The 16,928-nt window shown below is 39.8% G+C and overlaps 1 protein-coding gene across 1 annotated transcript in view; it reads right to left on the bottom strand.

Moving 5' to 3' along the window:
- arhgef18b (rho/rac guanine nucleotide exchange factor (GEF) 18b) overlaps window positions 1-15,722 on the bottom strand; it is a 138,812-nt gene extending 123,090 nt beyond the window's left edge. Inside the window, 2 exon segments of the mRNA XM_030132070.1 lie at window positions 373-527; window positions 15,631-15,722. Of these exon segments, the coding sequence (XP_029987930.1) occupies window positions 373-527; window positions 15,631-15,706 (231 nt within the window). The 5' untranslated portion in view covers window positions 15,707-15,722.
- Between the last annotated feature and the right edge of the window lie 1,206 nt (window positions 15,723-16,928).

Raw genomic sequence — 16,928 nt, 5'->3', positions numbered from 1 at the left:
GTTTTTTTGGTTGGCTTGTTGCTTTCTGGAGTGTTCTGTTTTAATTTGTGCTTTCTCTTTGCCTTTTGTTGACCTTTGTATTTTGTTCCTAATTATGTTCAAAATAAAGTTTATCATATCATAAATGTGTATGTTTGGATTGGCTAGTAAAAATGATAAAGATAAAGAGTAATCAGAGCATTTTCTTTTACAATTAAGCAAGGAGTTTTTACTTGCAATATAACTGTTTTGCCACATTGTGCAGCTCACCAGCATACCATTTTATCACTTGTATAAGCTATAAGAAGCAATGTTGGCCACATACCCTCAAGTCAAATACTACTGGTCTTAAAGAAAACAGACCTAATCAAAGCAGGTAATATAGAGCTTTACCTGGTCTTCATCAGTGGGACCAAAGAAGACATCCTCAGCAATAGATGCAGGCGATAGTGAGGAGGATGATCCTGTCCCACCGTGGGCACAAGGCTGGACCCTAAGCTGGGTGCTGGTAGGCTCACAGGGTCGACTGCATGCCTTGCACTCTGAGGCTGACAAGTAAAGGTTGATCCAAGATGGTTGATAGAATATTAAATTGAATTACAAACATTTTCCAAGCAATGCACCAACTGCAACAACAGAAATGCAGTAGACAGCTGATTTTACCACCTGCACAATGCTTGTGTTAATAATTTGAGCATTTTGCATATGGCGGAAGAAGTCTTAGGCTCCTTTATGTACTAAAAACTCCTTTACATTCCATTGCATAAACAGATTCCTTTATTCACAGAAACACCATAAACCACAGTCACCACTGGCTTGGTGAGCATTAGTTGGCATGTCAGTGGTGTGAAGCCAGAGATTATTCCCTCACTGAGCTTTCGGAGCTTCAACAACTGCTGTAAAGATTTTACATGGTAAGGATAGGGTATGTTACAGATATACAGAAGGGAGTTTATAATAGAACCTTACATATTTGAGGTCAAACGTGTTAAACATGTTCACATTTTACATTACTAAAATCAGTGATTCAGCATGCAACTGTAGTGTCGGACAATTTAGATTTCAGTCTCTCCAGGTTTGTCTGAGGAGGGAAGAACCACATCTCATAAGGGATGCCTCCTGTGAACTTGAGCCTAAGACAGTCTGGCTCCACAGGGCCTAACTCAGTTCTACTTCAATACATTTGCCCATTTTTCATCACCTGTGTGAGGGATGAATGAGGATATGTGATTTAACATGACCCATCTAGAAGGTCACTCTGCAAAAAGACAAATCAAACACACAACATAAAACATTTAATGATTTATATTGAATGTCTTTTATATCTTAAAGCTGTGATAATGGCTATTTTTTTGCCAGCAGTACAAGTTGTAAATAAAACATTAATGCAAGACTTTGTTATGTTGACATGGCATAAGCAAACAAATAGCCAGATCACACATGCACACACAGTGACACAAGTATTCATTCGGAGTCATATGTGTCCTATTGACATATTCATCATGTGTCTGGTTCTTTATGTATATCCTCTCACTCCACGTTTAGTCTCGTCTATATGTGGCTCTTGAGCTATGTGATGCTTATCAGTGTTCACTGGTACATTGCTTAAGCCTCAGTCACAAATGCCATTACGAACGACTACGAACACCATGTAAACGATTTATGGACCATTTCATACAACCTTCTCAAGTTGGCCTAATGAGAATGGAATGTTTGTGGACCATTCCTAAGTTCATAGCCAGGTGGATGATGTAGTGCAAGATTTTCCACAAATGCACTACAAAATCCCTTTTCGTATGGTGCCCTAACGAATGCCTTATGAACAGCCTAAGAATACTGCATGATGTTCATGGATCAGCAGGCCATTCCAGAACCCACATGTTCCTACGGTGGCCTCAAGAACACACTACCTTTGTCATGCGTCGTCGTGTATGTTTAGGTATTTAGGTTTAGGTATTTTGTTTTGTTTCTTCCTGTTTTATTTTGGTGATGGTGGTTGCCTTCCTGTTTTGTCTGCATTTTGTCAGTCTTGTCCCTGTCTTCCTAATGCCATCATTATTTGCACCTGGTGTCCCTCTTGTTATTGCCCACACCTGTTTGTGATCCCTGCCTTCCCTATATATTTCTCCTCACTCCCTTTGTCTCTTGTCAGTGCGTTGTTTCTGTGTTCTAGTGAAGATCATCCCTTGATAGGTATCTTGTGTTCTCGTACCAAGTGTTTTTGTAAATCAGGTTTTAGTTTAGTATAGGGCACGTTGTGCTTCTCTCTTTGTTCTATAGTATTTTGTAATTACTGAGCACGTTGTGCTTCTCTTTTTGTTCTACAGTATTTTGTAATTACTGAGCACGTTGTGCTTCTCTTTTGTTCATTCGTTTTTGCCTTTTGAATTTTTTAAAAATAAATCCCTTTGACCACTGAACCTGGAGAGTCTTGAGCATTTGGGTCCACGCTGTGTGTTATGTCGTAACAACATTGTTATTAAGGGTCCCTTACGACATTCACATGAACAACGTACAGACAGAGATTTGCACGTTTTTTACGCATGATGACAATAGCATACAACCTGTCGGCCGGTAAGCTATTGTCATCATGCAGCGTCCATTTGCGTCGTCGGCATCCGTCAGCATCGTCTGTTGTCGTCGTCTGTCGTCCGTTACAAAAATTTCAATCGTCTTCTTCTCCAAAACTACAATTCCGATTGACTTCAAATTTGGTACACAGCTTCTTTATGAAAATGTCAACGAAAGTTAGTGAAATTATTTGGATCTGGATCTTAATCTGGATTTGGTGCGACTTTGAATAATTCCCCATTATAACAGATAGGAAGTGGATTGGTGCAATAACTCAGTAAATATACATGATATCAAGTTGAAATTTCTGCAGTCCAGCCCTGATGGGGAGATGACCAACACATAATGGCCACATGTTGATCAGGATCTTCTTCTGGATCCGGGAACTTAGGAAAATTTAACATAGACTCTTATGGGGAAAAATTTTCGTTTGTCTTTTTCTCCCAAACTACAATTCTGATTGACTTCAAACTTGGTATACAGCTTCTTTATGATGATGTCAACACAAGGTATTGAAATGATTTCAATCCAGGTCTGATTCTGGATTTGGTGCGACTTTGAAAAATGTTCCCATTATAACAGATAGGAAGTGGACTGATACAATAAATCAGTAAGTATCAATGATGTCAAGTTGGAATTTGAATTTTTTACAGATCTGATTGGAATATGACCAAAACATGGGCTATTTCTGTAATATAATAAATACACATAACTGGGTGATAATAAATGGCATCTGGATACATTTCCAAAGCTTTTAATTTGGGCGGTAAGCTACAGGGCCATTGGTCCTATTTTTTCAAGGTGGACGTAAGGCGTTCCTATAGGCAGTAGTGCGTCATTCGGTGGCATTCATGGCATTCTTAGAGGGGGTCGTACACAACCTGTCAAGACGGAGTGAATGTCTAGACTCAAACACATGGTGCTGAAGGGAAAGTGTTTTATTAACAGAAAAACAAGCTTGAAGAAACAACACAAGACCTGGGGCCTCATGTATAAAGACTTGCGTGGATTTCAAACTGAAACCAAGCATACACCCAAATCCAGAAAAGTCCAAACGCACAAAAAAATCCAGACGTATAAAACTGAGCGTACGCCCGAATCCAAGTACATTTCTTTTATGCATCTCAATCAGCGTGGAATTGAGCGCATATGTTGGAGTACCTGACTCCTCCCTCTCCATGTCCACATTTAAATATGCAAAATAGTATAAACGGGGCCTGTAAGTGGGATTCCCTCTGGGATTCCCCTCTCTACATGATCAGATGATGACATCAAGGTGGATGCGAAGCGGAGGCCAAAACAGGTGGAAGGAGAAGAGGATGAACTCAGCCCGTTTGAGCAGAGAGACGACGATATTGTGGGTGACACTTTTCTCACAGAGCTGACGCGGAACACCCCCAAGGTAAATATATATTTAGTATTTGTATAAGTCACACATTAGTTCATTCTACGGGTCATACAACAGTCTGTTCGCAGCCAAACAAGCTAAAGGTTCATGCGTAATCATGCCAGGATATCAAAGAGGAAATCAAAGACTTTGACTCATTTTTAATCATTCAAATTATTATTTTCCAACAATGAGACAGATGACGGTGAGATGCAGTATCAACCTCTTATCACAGAGGCTGCCTGTTGCCTTCCCGGCGTTAGTCGATCCTCCGGTCCGCCACAGCCAGCTGCTGATGCCCGTCCGACCGGCATGGGTCCGTGCTCACCCGAGTCACAAGAGTACATCGTGAGGACAATTGGCGGAGTCAATGAGCGACTGGACCGACTTATAAATGTTCTCACAGACATGAACACTACATTAAATGCATTTATCAACCAATGAATTTTGTGTCCTTGTCTCTTTATATGGTTGTTGCTGAATGTCCTCCCTGGCAGGATTGGCACTGATGGGTCCAGGGTTGGTCTGGTTCTGGTTGGTCTGGTTGGTTCTGGTTCTGGTGGTGGATGTGCTGCTCTGGCAGTAGGATGATGTGCTGGTGTGTTCATTGTTCTTCTGTCTATCTCCGATGTGCCCATCAATCGGAGGAATGACCTTTTTCACATCATTAACAGTTTCTCAGTGTCACCTCTAAGTGTCGCCAAAGGTTCCAAAGCACTGGAAACATGCGTACACCAGCTATGTACTGTAAGCCCAGAATTTGTCTTTACTAAAATGCTTTAATTACAATGCACTTAAATGATTTAAGTTTTATGATGTTATTATAAAATGTTAAGTATATTCTGCTAATTTGTAGACATAGTTGAAAGTATGAAAAACTTTAAGTTGAATGGAATTAAATCACTAAGTTTTATTCATGACCACACCAATTTATCTTCCCATTGCATTGTGGGTATTAGGCATGTTGTTGAAAATGTGTTATTTTTATGTGCAGGGGTTCAGCGGGGTTGTGGTGTTAGTGTTAATTTGGTTTTAATGTGTGTATAGCAGTGTTTATTGGCCTTTTTGTGTTTGTTTTTGTATTTTTGTAGAAGTGCACCATGAGTCAGAGCCATAGGAAGAACAATGGCTTTCCTGTTCATCTACAACTGCTGTTGTACAGTGGAACTTAAATGTCTTGTCAAATTAAAAGCATTTCCTATACTGGGAAATGACATTGAGCTAACTTCCATTCTTGCTACAATATTTTAAGTTGGATACTGTCATAACTATTATGGTCAGGAATAGAAATTTGAGGTTGATTATCTTAAAAAAAAGTTGTTTAATCAGTGATAAATTAATCTGGCTGCAATTGAGAAAATTAGTCAGTGTAACCTAAAATGCTAAGATGAATGGTTGGATAGTGGGGTTGATTTTACAACAGATTTAACACTTTCAGTGCCATGGGCTGATGAAATCAGCTTTACGAAAACAACCTGTAAAGTGCCACGGGCCGATCAGATCGGCTTTGGAGAACACGCCACATTTGTGTACAAACAAACCATCCACCCCCATTTCTTTCTCACATTTCGATGACGTTCTTTCTGTGTCCCCCTTTTGAGACCAAGCAGACGGGAATTTGAGGTCACGCGACCGAATAATATTTTTATATCTTTTTAATGTTTCTTATTCTCCGGTGTTTCATCAGAGGGAGCCCTCCATGCCGGGGGGCGGCTGTGGACTCCGGGGGCTGTGGCGCCTTCTCTCACTGGGGTCCGCTCCTTTCTGGTGGGTGGGGGTCCCAGTTGGCCCTCTCCCACTAGTTGAGATGCGGGGCTGTGTTGCTGGTGCCTGGTCACTGGGGTCGGCGGCTGCATCCTGGTGCGGATGGCTCCCTGAGACAGCGCCTCCTAAATTGATCTTTTACTTTTACTTGTACATTTTTGTTCTGGTCTACCCGTGCTCAGTCAGTCTTCTTAAGTATGTGTGAGCTTGTGGGTTTGCATGTATATGTGTGTGTGTGTGTGTGTGCGGGTGCGGGTGAGTGGGTGGGTGTGGGTGGGGCGCGGTACTGATTTTTAAACTGATATGTAAAGCACTTTGTGCTACAGTTTTTAATGTATGAAAAGTGCTATATAAATAAAGATTATTATTATTATTATTATTATTATTATTATTATTATGAATTATGCAAATTATGATCAATAATGAATCGGCTGCGTCCGGTGCGTTTTGAATCTAATCAGCAATCGGTCGGATGTTACCGGCGGTTTTCTGCAGGATTCTTCAAATATTATAAAAACAACGTGAAATACTGAAAAACGGCCAAATTCTGTGGCACTTTTAAGGCTTATTAGCCCCTTAACTGTCTGGCACTTAAAGAGTTAAAGTACAAATAACTTGTGTTTTAGTGTTTCTACTTAATAGTTTAAGTTCAATACTTTTAGCATTAAAGTTGAACCTACTTAAACCAATTGATTAGTCGATCATTACTCAGATCATTTAAGTGCAATCACTTGCCTCAAATTTTTTGAGTAAACTCTACTTATCCGGGCTGACAGTGTGGACATGGCATGAAGGACTGCACATTTCCACGGTCATTTCACTCTTTATACATCTGAATGTGAGCGTGGAAAAGGGTGTACGCCAGGTTTTTGTGCATACGCATGCTTTATACATGAGGCCCCTGGAGAAAGATGATGCACAGTCCACAGGAATGAGGATAAGTTAGGGTTACACACTCAGTGTCGGATGGTTAGTGTTTTTAACATTCACTTCCCTCTATTAAAATTGAGTATCTTTGTTTTATTCTTCTACCTTCTTCTTCAAATGTCTTCATTTGGTGCTTATTATGACTCCTAATATCTAACTGTGCTGGGCCTCATGTATAAAGTGTGCATACGCACAAAAACCTGGCGTACGCCCTTTTCCACGCTCATGTTCAGATGTGTAAAGAGTGAAATGACCGTGGAAATGTGCGGTCCTTCACGCCAAGTCCATAACTGGTGTACGCACATTTCTAGTGCTTTGGAACCTTTGGCGACACTTAGAGGTGACACTGAAAAACTGTTAATAATGTGAAAAAGGTCATTCCTCCAACTGATGTGCACATCGGAGATACACAGATGAACAATGAACACACCAGCACGTCATCCTACTGCCAGAGCAGCACATCCACCACCAGAACCAGAACCAACCAGAACCAATTAGACCCTGTATCCATCAATGCCAGTCCTGCCCGGGAGGACATTCAGCAACAACCATATAAGGAGACAAGGACAAAGAATTCACTGGTTGATAAATGCACTTAATGTAGTGTTCATGTCTGTGAGAACATTTATTAGTGGGTCCAGTCACTCATTGACTCAGCCCATTGTCCTCTCGATGTCCTAATGTGACTCGGGTGAGCATGGACCCATGCCGGTCGGACGGGCATCAGCAGTGGGCTGTGGCAGACCGGAGGATCGGCTAACGCCGGGTAGTCAACAGGAAGCCTCTGTGACAGGAGGATGATACTGGGTCTGACCGTCTTCTGTCTCATTGTTGGAAAATAATAATTTGAGTGATTAAACATGAGTCAAAGTCTTTGATTTCCTCTTTGATATCCTGACATGATTACATGTGAACCTTTTTCTTGTTTAGCTGTGATCAGACTATTGTATGACCCGTAAAATAAACTAATGTGTGAGTTACACTAATACTAAACATGTATTTACCTTGGGGATGATCCGAGTCAGCCCTGTCAGACCAGTGTCACCCACAATATCGTCAACTTTCTGCTCAAACAGTCTCAGTTCGTCTCTTTTCTTCTTCCACCTGTTTCAGCCTCCGCTTCATGTCCACCTTGACGTCATCATCTGATATGCAGTCAGGGGAATCCCAGAGGGAATCTCACCTGCAGACCCTGTTTCTACTAATTTGCATATTTAAATGTGGGCGTGGAGAGGGAGGAGTCAGGTACTCCAACATATGCGCTCAATTCCACGCTGATTGAGATGTATAAACGTAACGTACTTGGATTCGGGCGTACGCTCAGTTTTATACATCGGGATTTTTTTGTGCATTCGGACTTTTCTGGATTTGGGCGTACGCCAGGTTTCAGTATGAAATCCACGCAAGTCTTTATATATGAGGCCCCAGGTCATTTTTCCCGCATACTTTAGAGGAAAGCGTGATTCAGCATCACGGACAGCGCACGATCCTAAACACAAAAAACATGCATTCACATTCTAAAACTCTTAATGTAAAAAAAGCTTAATGTAGTTTAATGTCTGTATATGTGGACATCTCTGATGCTGGGATAGGCTCCAGCACCCCTATGACCGTCTTGAGGATAAAGCAGGTCAGAAAATGAATAAATGAATGAAAAAAACAATACTCTAAGAATAAACTACGTTAAGTTTTTTTTGCAGAGGTGAAAGTGGACATGACTACAGATGTCCACATGAACTTTGGTGATGATTGATCACTGTTCTGGGGCATTCAACTACTTTAAACTTTTTTTTTTAAAACGTTAAGCGTTTTAGAATGTCCCTCTTCAGATGCTGCCAGACTAAAACAGTGGCCACAACAGTTTGATCTTCCTTTTTTTCATCTGGCAGCTCTTGAAGTTTCAGTCTTGTGGGCAATATTGCTATCTTGAATGTGATGATCACGACATGAGACTTTTAGTACACGGCTACTGTTTATATACCGATCTACAGTAAATATTCTGAAACAACGTAAGAGCTTCCTACCATTGACTTGAGAGCGCCATGAGTTGCATATAAGGGTGCCATACCTTATATAACCTTAGGACAAAATAATTCATGAAGTGGCCATAGGTCTAACTTAGGAATATCCCAAGGCACCCTTATGAAGACCGTGACAACTGTGCAGTTTTCGTACGAAACAAACTCACGTCAACTTCTCACAGTGGCCTCAAAAATTCCTATTGTGTTTTGAATGGCAACCGTACCAACTTCATAAGATGGCTGTAAAAAAAACTACTACTCCCTCCACGAATGTCTACGAACTCCAAATCTCGTATGAACTGGGAGATTCGTACAAATCCATCACTCATAAGAAGCTTTGTGACTGAGGCTTTACTTAGTCTATACAGTGGGTTTACTTTGTCTTTATGTGGCATATTTACAGCTGGGTTTCTAGCCTGCTGAAACTGGAAACAAGTTTGACTAAAGTCTGACATAGAGAGAACAAACTGTAGGTCATACAACCCAAACAGAGGTCAAAACTGTTAGTATTTGTGGTAGAGGTGAGACACGAGACACCTATAAGAAATAGATATAGATATAGATGTAGATACATATATACATTGGGCTGTCACTTTAACGTATTCATTTTGATTAATTATAGAAAAATAATGGTGTTTAAAAAAATAACGCATTTAATTGCATTTTATTTTTACACTACAGACAACTCAGGACATTTCTCAGAGCACAGGTTTCTAGCATACCAATCATACTGATACACTGATCAACTGAAAGAGGCCACGTTAAGCCAATAAATAACAGAAGATGACTAGAGGCCCTTTTCCACTGCAGGAACTTTTGCAGGAACTTTGAGCATTACCCTGAACTTTGAAAAACCCTGGTGCGTTTCTAACTAAATTACCTGGGTAAAAATCTTTCCCTCACCCCCAAACTTTCCACGAAGAAGTACCTGGTAGGGAGGTAGTACTTTTCAGATTACCCGGAATTCTTGAGGGGCAGGGCTGTGTGCTGGAGAATGCTGATTGGTGGACTAGACTTGCAGCATTCTGCATTCCGTTCCCCACCACTAAGCCACTGTGCTGCAGCAAACTTTGTTTATTTCATTTCCACAAACTTCACCTTTTGATAATTCGGAAAATGGACCAAAAGAGAAGCTACAACAAGTGGACAGACAACAAGGTCCAGGCTCTTTTGAGTATATTTGGAGGAGGAAATTCAGGGGGACTTCGAAGCAACAATGTGAAAGGAACAAATTTATGTAAAATTAGCTAACAAGCTGGCGGCACGAAATGTAAGACACACCCCTAAACAAATCCGAGAAAAGCTGAAAAAATTTTAGCAGGATTATTGACACATTTGCCACCAGACAGTTGTCTGGTTTTGTTTGTCTTGTGTGTTTTGTCTGTCACTTCCTGTTTTATTTTGTTAAGTTCTCCTCATGGGTCATGTCTGGTGTCTTTGCTTCCTTTCCCTAATCAGTTCCACCTGTGTGTGATTACCTGTCCCCGCCCTGATTTGTTCCACCTGTGTCTCATTGTCTTCCCTCCCTTTTGTGTATTTAAGCCCTGTGTTTTCCCCTGTCCTGTGCCAGTTCGTATCACCTAGTGTGTTATTTACCAGCGTTTTTGGATCCTGTTTTTCTGTCTCCCTGTTTGTGGCCTGGATTGTTTTTCTGGACCTCTGCCTTTCTGCCTGTCCCCTGTCTGTACCTCTGTGGCTGTTTGCCTCACCGTGTATGACCTGGCCTGTTTTCTGACATCCCTCTGCTCTCCCCTAGTCGGATACCCGACGGGTGTTTTCGGTCCGGGCTGGGAGGGTCCGTCTCCGGTCCGCCTCACAAACCCTGAGAAGAACCCTGAACTCTGTAACCTCAAGAATCATGTATTCTAACACAATCCTTGACTTGTCAGTTAAACCTGTGTTTAATAAACACTGTAAACTTTTACGTCTGCTTCCGGGTCTTGCATTTGGGTTCAGTCACCGTACTCAGATTGTCACAGATTATAAGAAACTAAAGGACCACAACAGTTGCAGTGGATCCCACTGCCAAACAAACAACTGGTATGTATATCACAGAAATATTCACTATTTAGTTCGTTACATGCTGTTACAGTAGTCAGTGGCATACCAATTGTTTAGTTTGGCTTAATTTGGGTTAAAATTTGGGTTAACCTAATGCTAATACTAACTGGTCAACAGTCTGATGCTAAACCTAAATCACGGACAGAGAACTGGATGTATTCGTAAACACTGCAATTTCCCCACAGTGGGATCAGTAAAGTCATATCTCATCTTATCTTAGAGAGTTGGGACATCTTCTAAAATGCATGAAAAAAGGTGAACGACACGCACATCCAAAATTAGAGGTGTGCCAGATCCCAAAAAAGTAGAACGTGAGAAAAAATAAAGGAAGGTCCGCACAACCAGTGAGCTCCCAAATCATTTAATCGTGACGTTTCGGGCCAAGGCCCTTCCTCAGTCTGATGAAGGGCCTTGGCCCGAAACGTCACGATTAAATGGTTTGGGAGCTCACTGGTTGTGCGGACCTTCCTTTATTTTTTCTCATCTTCTAAAATGCAACAATAGAAGCACAAACAAAAGATTTTCTTTATTTCATGCTGAACAATAACTGACTGCAACTGTGAAATAACTACATAGTTCAGGAAAAAGATGTTGACTTGATATGTCTGTAAAATTCAGTCTATGCCTTCACACATCTGCAGGTCAGACATGTGGACACTGACGCAGCCCCAGACCATCACAGGTGCATCACAATCTGAATGGAGTCTTTCATCTTCAAAGTCTGTTTTTCCTCAAAACAACCTGAAAAATAGACTTGTCTGGCTAAAGCACATTTTTCCACTGTGTTTCAGTCCATCAGAGATGAGTGCATGTCCACAGAACTTGATTTTTCTGCACATAATTGATTTGGTTCTTCCTCCTTCTATAGTTTCAGATTTTGTTTCTAGATGCAGAAAAACCCCATGCATCTACACCCAACATAGAGTTATAATGGTTTCTAATGCAATGCAAAGTGCTTTCCACCCTTGGCCTTTACACACTGAATTTTCCCCTGTAATCACTTATTCTGTTCCCAATATTATGGTCTGCAGATGTGAAAGAACAAAATGATTTGCAATCCCACATTGAGAAATGTTCTTTTAGAAATAAGTGACATCTCTTTCTTAAACTTTGGCACAAAATGTTGAATCAGGACCCTGACCCATTACCAATGAACCTGCTGATGGCGGAATCTGACAGGGCAGTGTTGATTGTAGCTCCTGTAACATTTTCAGTCAGATTTGATCATTTTTATTGTGTTTCAGGCATCAACTTCTGAATGTATTAACAGTATATTTTGAAAATACATGTATGTTAAAGTTGGCCAATGAAACACCTAAAATCTTTTCCTGACATAACAGTTCTTCATAGTTTTGGGGACTGCTTTTAAAACTTTTCTTGCAAATATTTTTTGTGATATAAAATCAAGCTTAACAAAAACAACAAGATGTAGAACCAAATATATATTATTTTATTTATTTATTTTTTATTTATATTCATATTTTTCAAAACTGGAACAAAATTTGTTGAATCAGATGTCATGATAATAAAGATGAAACAATTAATCAATTAAGGAACTTGAATGGATAAAAAAATAATAATAAAAGCTTTATTTCCTTAATTTCTCTGCTGCTAAACATTGGTTCCATTGTTGTGTTTTACACAGATGCTTACTGTGATGCACATGACACCAGGGTCAACACACAATTGTATGTAATTCCATTTTCAGTTGTTAGTAACTTTGTAAGTTGGATCCAAATGTGTTGAAGACTCCAGTGCACATATTGTTTGCGGATGTCATTGGACTTGCTTGTTGTTGTTCACATCAGTAGTTATTTTTATATATACTTTTGTAATTTGTCTATTTTTTTCATCTTCTAAACTGCTTTAACTTTCAGAGGGTCGCAGGGATACTGGAGCCTATTCCAGCTACCATTGGGTAGAAGTGGGGGACACCCTGGACGTGTCGCTAGATCATTGCAGGGACTGTGATCATTGTTATTGTTGTTTTTATATTGATTTTTTGAATAAATCCTTTCACTTTTATACTTTCTGTGGTTATTGTTTGAGCTGGTTCTGAAATAAAGGACAAATTGTCACTTACAACCATGTGTTTTTCATATTTTTCCTTTTTTTTCACCTATTCTAATAATTGTTTAATCAAAAAGAATCAAATACAACAATCAATAAATTAATTGATTACAAAAATAATCAATAGTTGCAGTACTAATAAGATGTTTGAAATACAAAATTATTTCTAATAATCCCCAGCCAGTCTGTGATATTATTGATGATCCCTTCAAAGTAGCAGATCTTAAAGTTGGAGCTTTGCTATAAACTAGCTGCATCCACTTCTCTCAGCAGCTCGACAGCCAGAGATGCTCTCACATAAACACACCAGCTGACGTATTGCACATATCTATTTTCTATATTACTAAATCACTGAGCTGAGGCCACAGGGATGGCACCATCCCCATCAGAGGAGAATCTGTTTGTGTCCAAATCCCACTGGCGTTAAGAATAAACCTGGATATACAGTTGTGCTGCTGCTGCTGCTGTGGCCATTTATGGTTGGCCTCTCATATCTACTAATAAATCACACAAGGATGAAACATCAGAGTGTGTGAGTGCATGCTCAGTGTCCATCTCTGTAACTGTTTTGTCGTTGTCATTGTCAGCTGTTTGGCCCCACATAACAAAGATCTGCTACTAAAACTAAAGACCATCATCAGCTTGTAAAGCCCCAAGAACATATTCACCTTTACACTTTACATGAAACTATTCCAATTATGACATGTACAACTCAGTCAATATTGTTTTTGCTTTGTTTTTGTTTTGTTTTGTTTTTACTTTGTACTGCAATTTATGCTATTTACATATATTTTTGTATATTCTGCACCTGCTATAGCATAATAAAACACATTAATATTCAACATGTTCATTGTTCTGTTTCTGCTTCATTTTCCAGATGAATTTCAGTGACTCATCCTGCAGCTTTAAGAACACAAACACAAATCACACATCCAAATCTGTAGCACTTAGGGATAATGTGCTCTGACTTTTCTTAGCAATTCAAGTAATAATGACTGTGTTTTCATCAAATGATGTGAATGTGCCATGAACTGATTTGGAGCAAATACCCCAGGCTATATGACCCTGATAAACAGTGTAGAAGATGCAGAGCTTCTGTTGTTTTTCCATCAAAAATGGCTGTGCTGTCTTTCTTTTTTTTTTTTTTTTGAACACATTAGTCTCATCACAATCTGTTGGACCTGACAATGTTTTCACAGTTTATCAAAGTATGCGGGAAGACTCATCAAACATCTGATCAATCATATTTACTACATTAAGAATTATTCACAAATGGTATTTCCATTTTCTCTATGAGATTTTACTCTTTTAACAAAAATGGCAAAAACCACTTCAGACGAGAGAGGCAGGTTCCTCTGGTGTGAAGAACATCCTGCAGAACTGTTGAAAACTGAACCTATGAAAGGTGTGTGATGGTATCAGGAGATCCCTGCAGCAAATTCAGCACTTGTGCTGAAGTGTTCTAGTTTCTGTAAATTATTTACTTCTCTATAGTTGCTTCTGCTTGTATCTTTTGAGTAAATGTGGTATCTACTGCACATCTCCATCCACCCAAGGGAGATTCCTCCTGTTCCTCTCACTGTGGTTTCACTTTCCCCCTCTATTTAACATTTTTTGTCTATATAGTTTTTCCTATTCTAAAAAAAAATACAGTGTCTGGAAATACGCTGTGTGAAATAACAGTATATGCTAGAGTGATTGTAGCCCACTGAGATGAGTATTTTGGAAAAAAGTACTTTTTTTTCATAATTTTGATGTTTTGTTTGTTTGTTTTTTTAAAATCTTGGACAGATTCAGTAAGCTCGTCATTTGTGAAAACAGCAATATTAAATAAACCCAAATTTTCTTTTTGACACTTAATTACAGATAATCATTACATTTGTGTGTTGTGTTTTGGGAGGAACAAGGATATTTGAGCAAATACGAGAAAAAAGAAACAAAGGCATGTCTCTCACAAAACCAACAGAGCATATGTAACGCACGCACGCTCACTCACTCACTCACTCACTCACTCACTCACACACACACACACACACACACACACACACACACACACACACACATACACACACACACACACACACACACACACACACACACTTTCAGCTTCAGGTCTACGATTCACTGCTCTGGTCTTTGTGTGTTGGGATTAAGGTCACAGTGACCATTCAGTACCTGGATGATTCATGTCTCACTGTGAGTCCAAACCCAGTGTTTGTGTCAATGTGTTGTGTTGTGGTATTGACAGATGTTGTGTTTAGGTGAGAACAGAACACAGAGGCTCCTAGATCTGAGGTTGAAGCGCACATCAAAACTACTGTCATCTGGAGGATCCTCTTTGATTACAGATCCATATACTGACTAGTGTTTCAAAGCAAACAGGTAGTGCACAGACACTGGAGCAAAATGGAAGCGTGTTTAAATCCAACCGTCATATTCCTCTGAAGATAACAGCGCTGCAATACAAGGCATGTAATCAGTCAAGGCCTGGGAGATGCATGAACTCAGAAGTAGAAGTCGTTGCACATGAGGAGTGTAAAAGGCACCTATGACCGAAAACCCACATAATACCCAGTACATCTACAGAAAAAAATGTGTACTCTACAAGTCTGATATTACATGTGTATGACCCAGTGTACAAAGGTTTGATATGACTCACTCTACTTTGCATCAAAGACTCATCAGATACAATTCAATCATCTACAACATCCAAACAGGTCCTGACTGTCAACAAGTTTGTAAAAGAAAGAAAATGAATGTAATTCAGAGAGACATCAATCCCACATCACAAAAGCAACTGCTCCTGCTTTTTCACCCAAGTGTACGGTCCAAGCAGACCTTGGTTTGTACCTCTTTTGAAGGACCACCTCTTCATCCAGAGTTTGGAGAAAGACGGCCAGGAGTTGTTAAGAGGAGAGTCCGCCATAATATGAGAGGAGAGAAGAAGAGAGGAGAGGAGAGGAGAGGAAAGGAGAGGAGAGCAGTGCAGAGGGGAGGTCGGCTGGAACTGGAGCTCACTCTTACACTGGAGCTCTGGCACCCATCAAGAGGAAGATGAGGAGGGGAGGGAGGAGGAGAGGGAGTGACAGGGGGGACAGATTGGATGGGTGGGATGGGGGTTGCAACACAGAAAGACAGAGACAGTCCAAGGCCAGGCTGAGGATTACCTCATGAAAGAAAAAACAGGGGAAACAGTAGCAAGTTAGACAGAGAAGAAGGTTTTGATAGTGAAGAAGTCTTGATTTTACACTTGTGGAAGAAAGAAGAGGTCATGGTGAAGTGTGAAAGCTTGTACAGACGTTGGATTAGGGAAACAGATCAGAAAAACAGAAGGAAGTGTATGCAATGACTGTAGGCGAACAATACATGATGTTTTTTTTTTTTTCTTAAAATGAGTCAGAGGGTTAGAGAGGACCATATCTTCCCAATGAGGAGTAAAGTAAAGCAAGTCAGAAGTAAAGTGAGAAAAGCATTATGACAAAGTGGAATTATGTCTTTCCAAATAGTTTACCTTCTACACATAGATTTGTCCCTTTCAAGACCCTTTGTGAACTTATGAGGACCTTACATTTCAAGGTTCCTGCACCTGATGCAGCAAAAGTAAAAACAAGAGTGTCAAGTCTCTATACAGCTGAATCTGAACTAAAACTGAAATAGGTGCAAAATCTATTCAAATTATTTTTTTGGGAGCATTTGGTTTGAAATATGTCATTTGTTTATTCATGTAAACAGTAAATTTGACCACATCTTTTGGTCATGTTTGAAAATCTAAAGAGTTTGGGACAATAAAGACAATTTTCAACTATATAAAATTCCCACGGAGCCTTGGATTGTGTCTCTGATTAAAATCTGAGAACATTTACTTGTTAAACATTTTAATCCCTGTATGTAAAAGAGCCATTATGAAACTGGCTGAAATGTGACTTCATCCTGTTTGAATTGTGCCATCATTTACACATATGATGTTTGTCCATTGAAAAGATAATTAATGAGCCAAGAAAGTAACAACTTGTACTACATCTTTTGTTCAATGTGATACATATCACCAAAACACCAAAACAGCATATACATATCACTTGGCACATTTTACCTCATTCTTGAGGAGAAAGGTGAAAACTACTATACTGACACTATAAATCCTAGTTTCC

Source organism: Sphaeramia orbicularis, chromosome 4 (assembly GCF_902148855.1).
Source record: "Sphaeramia orbicularis chromosome 4, fSphaOr1.1, whole genome shotgun sequence".
In the NCBI taxonomy this organism is placed as follows: Eukaryota; Metazoa; Chordata; class Actinopteri; order Kurtiformes; family Apogonidae; genus Sphaeramia; species Sphaeramia orbicularis.
Note: the sequence above shows the minus strand (reverse complement) of the source record. Positions and strands in the feature narration are given on the sequence as shown.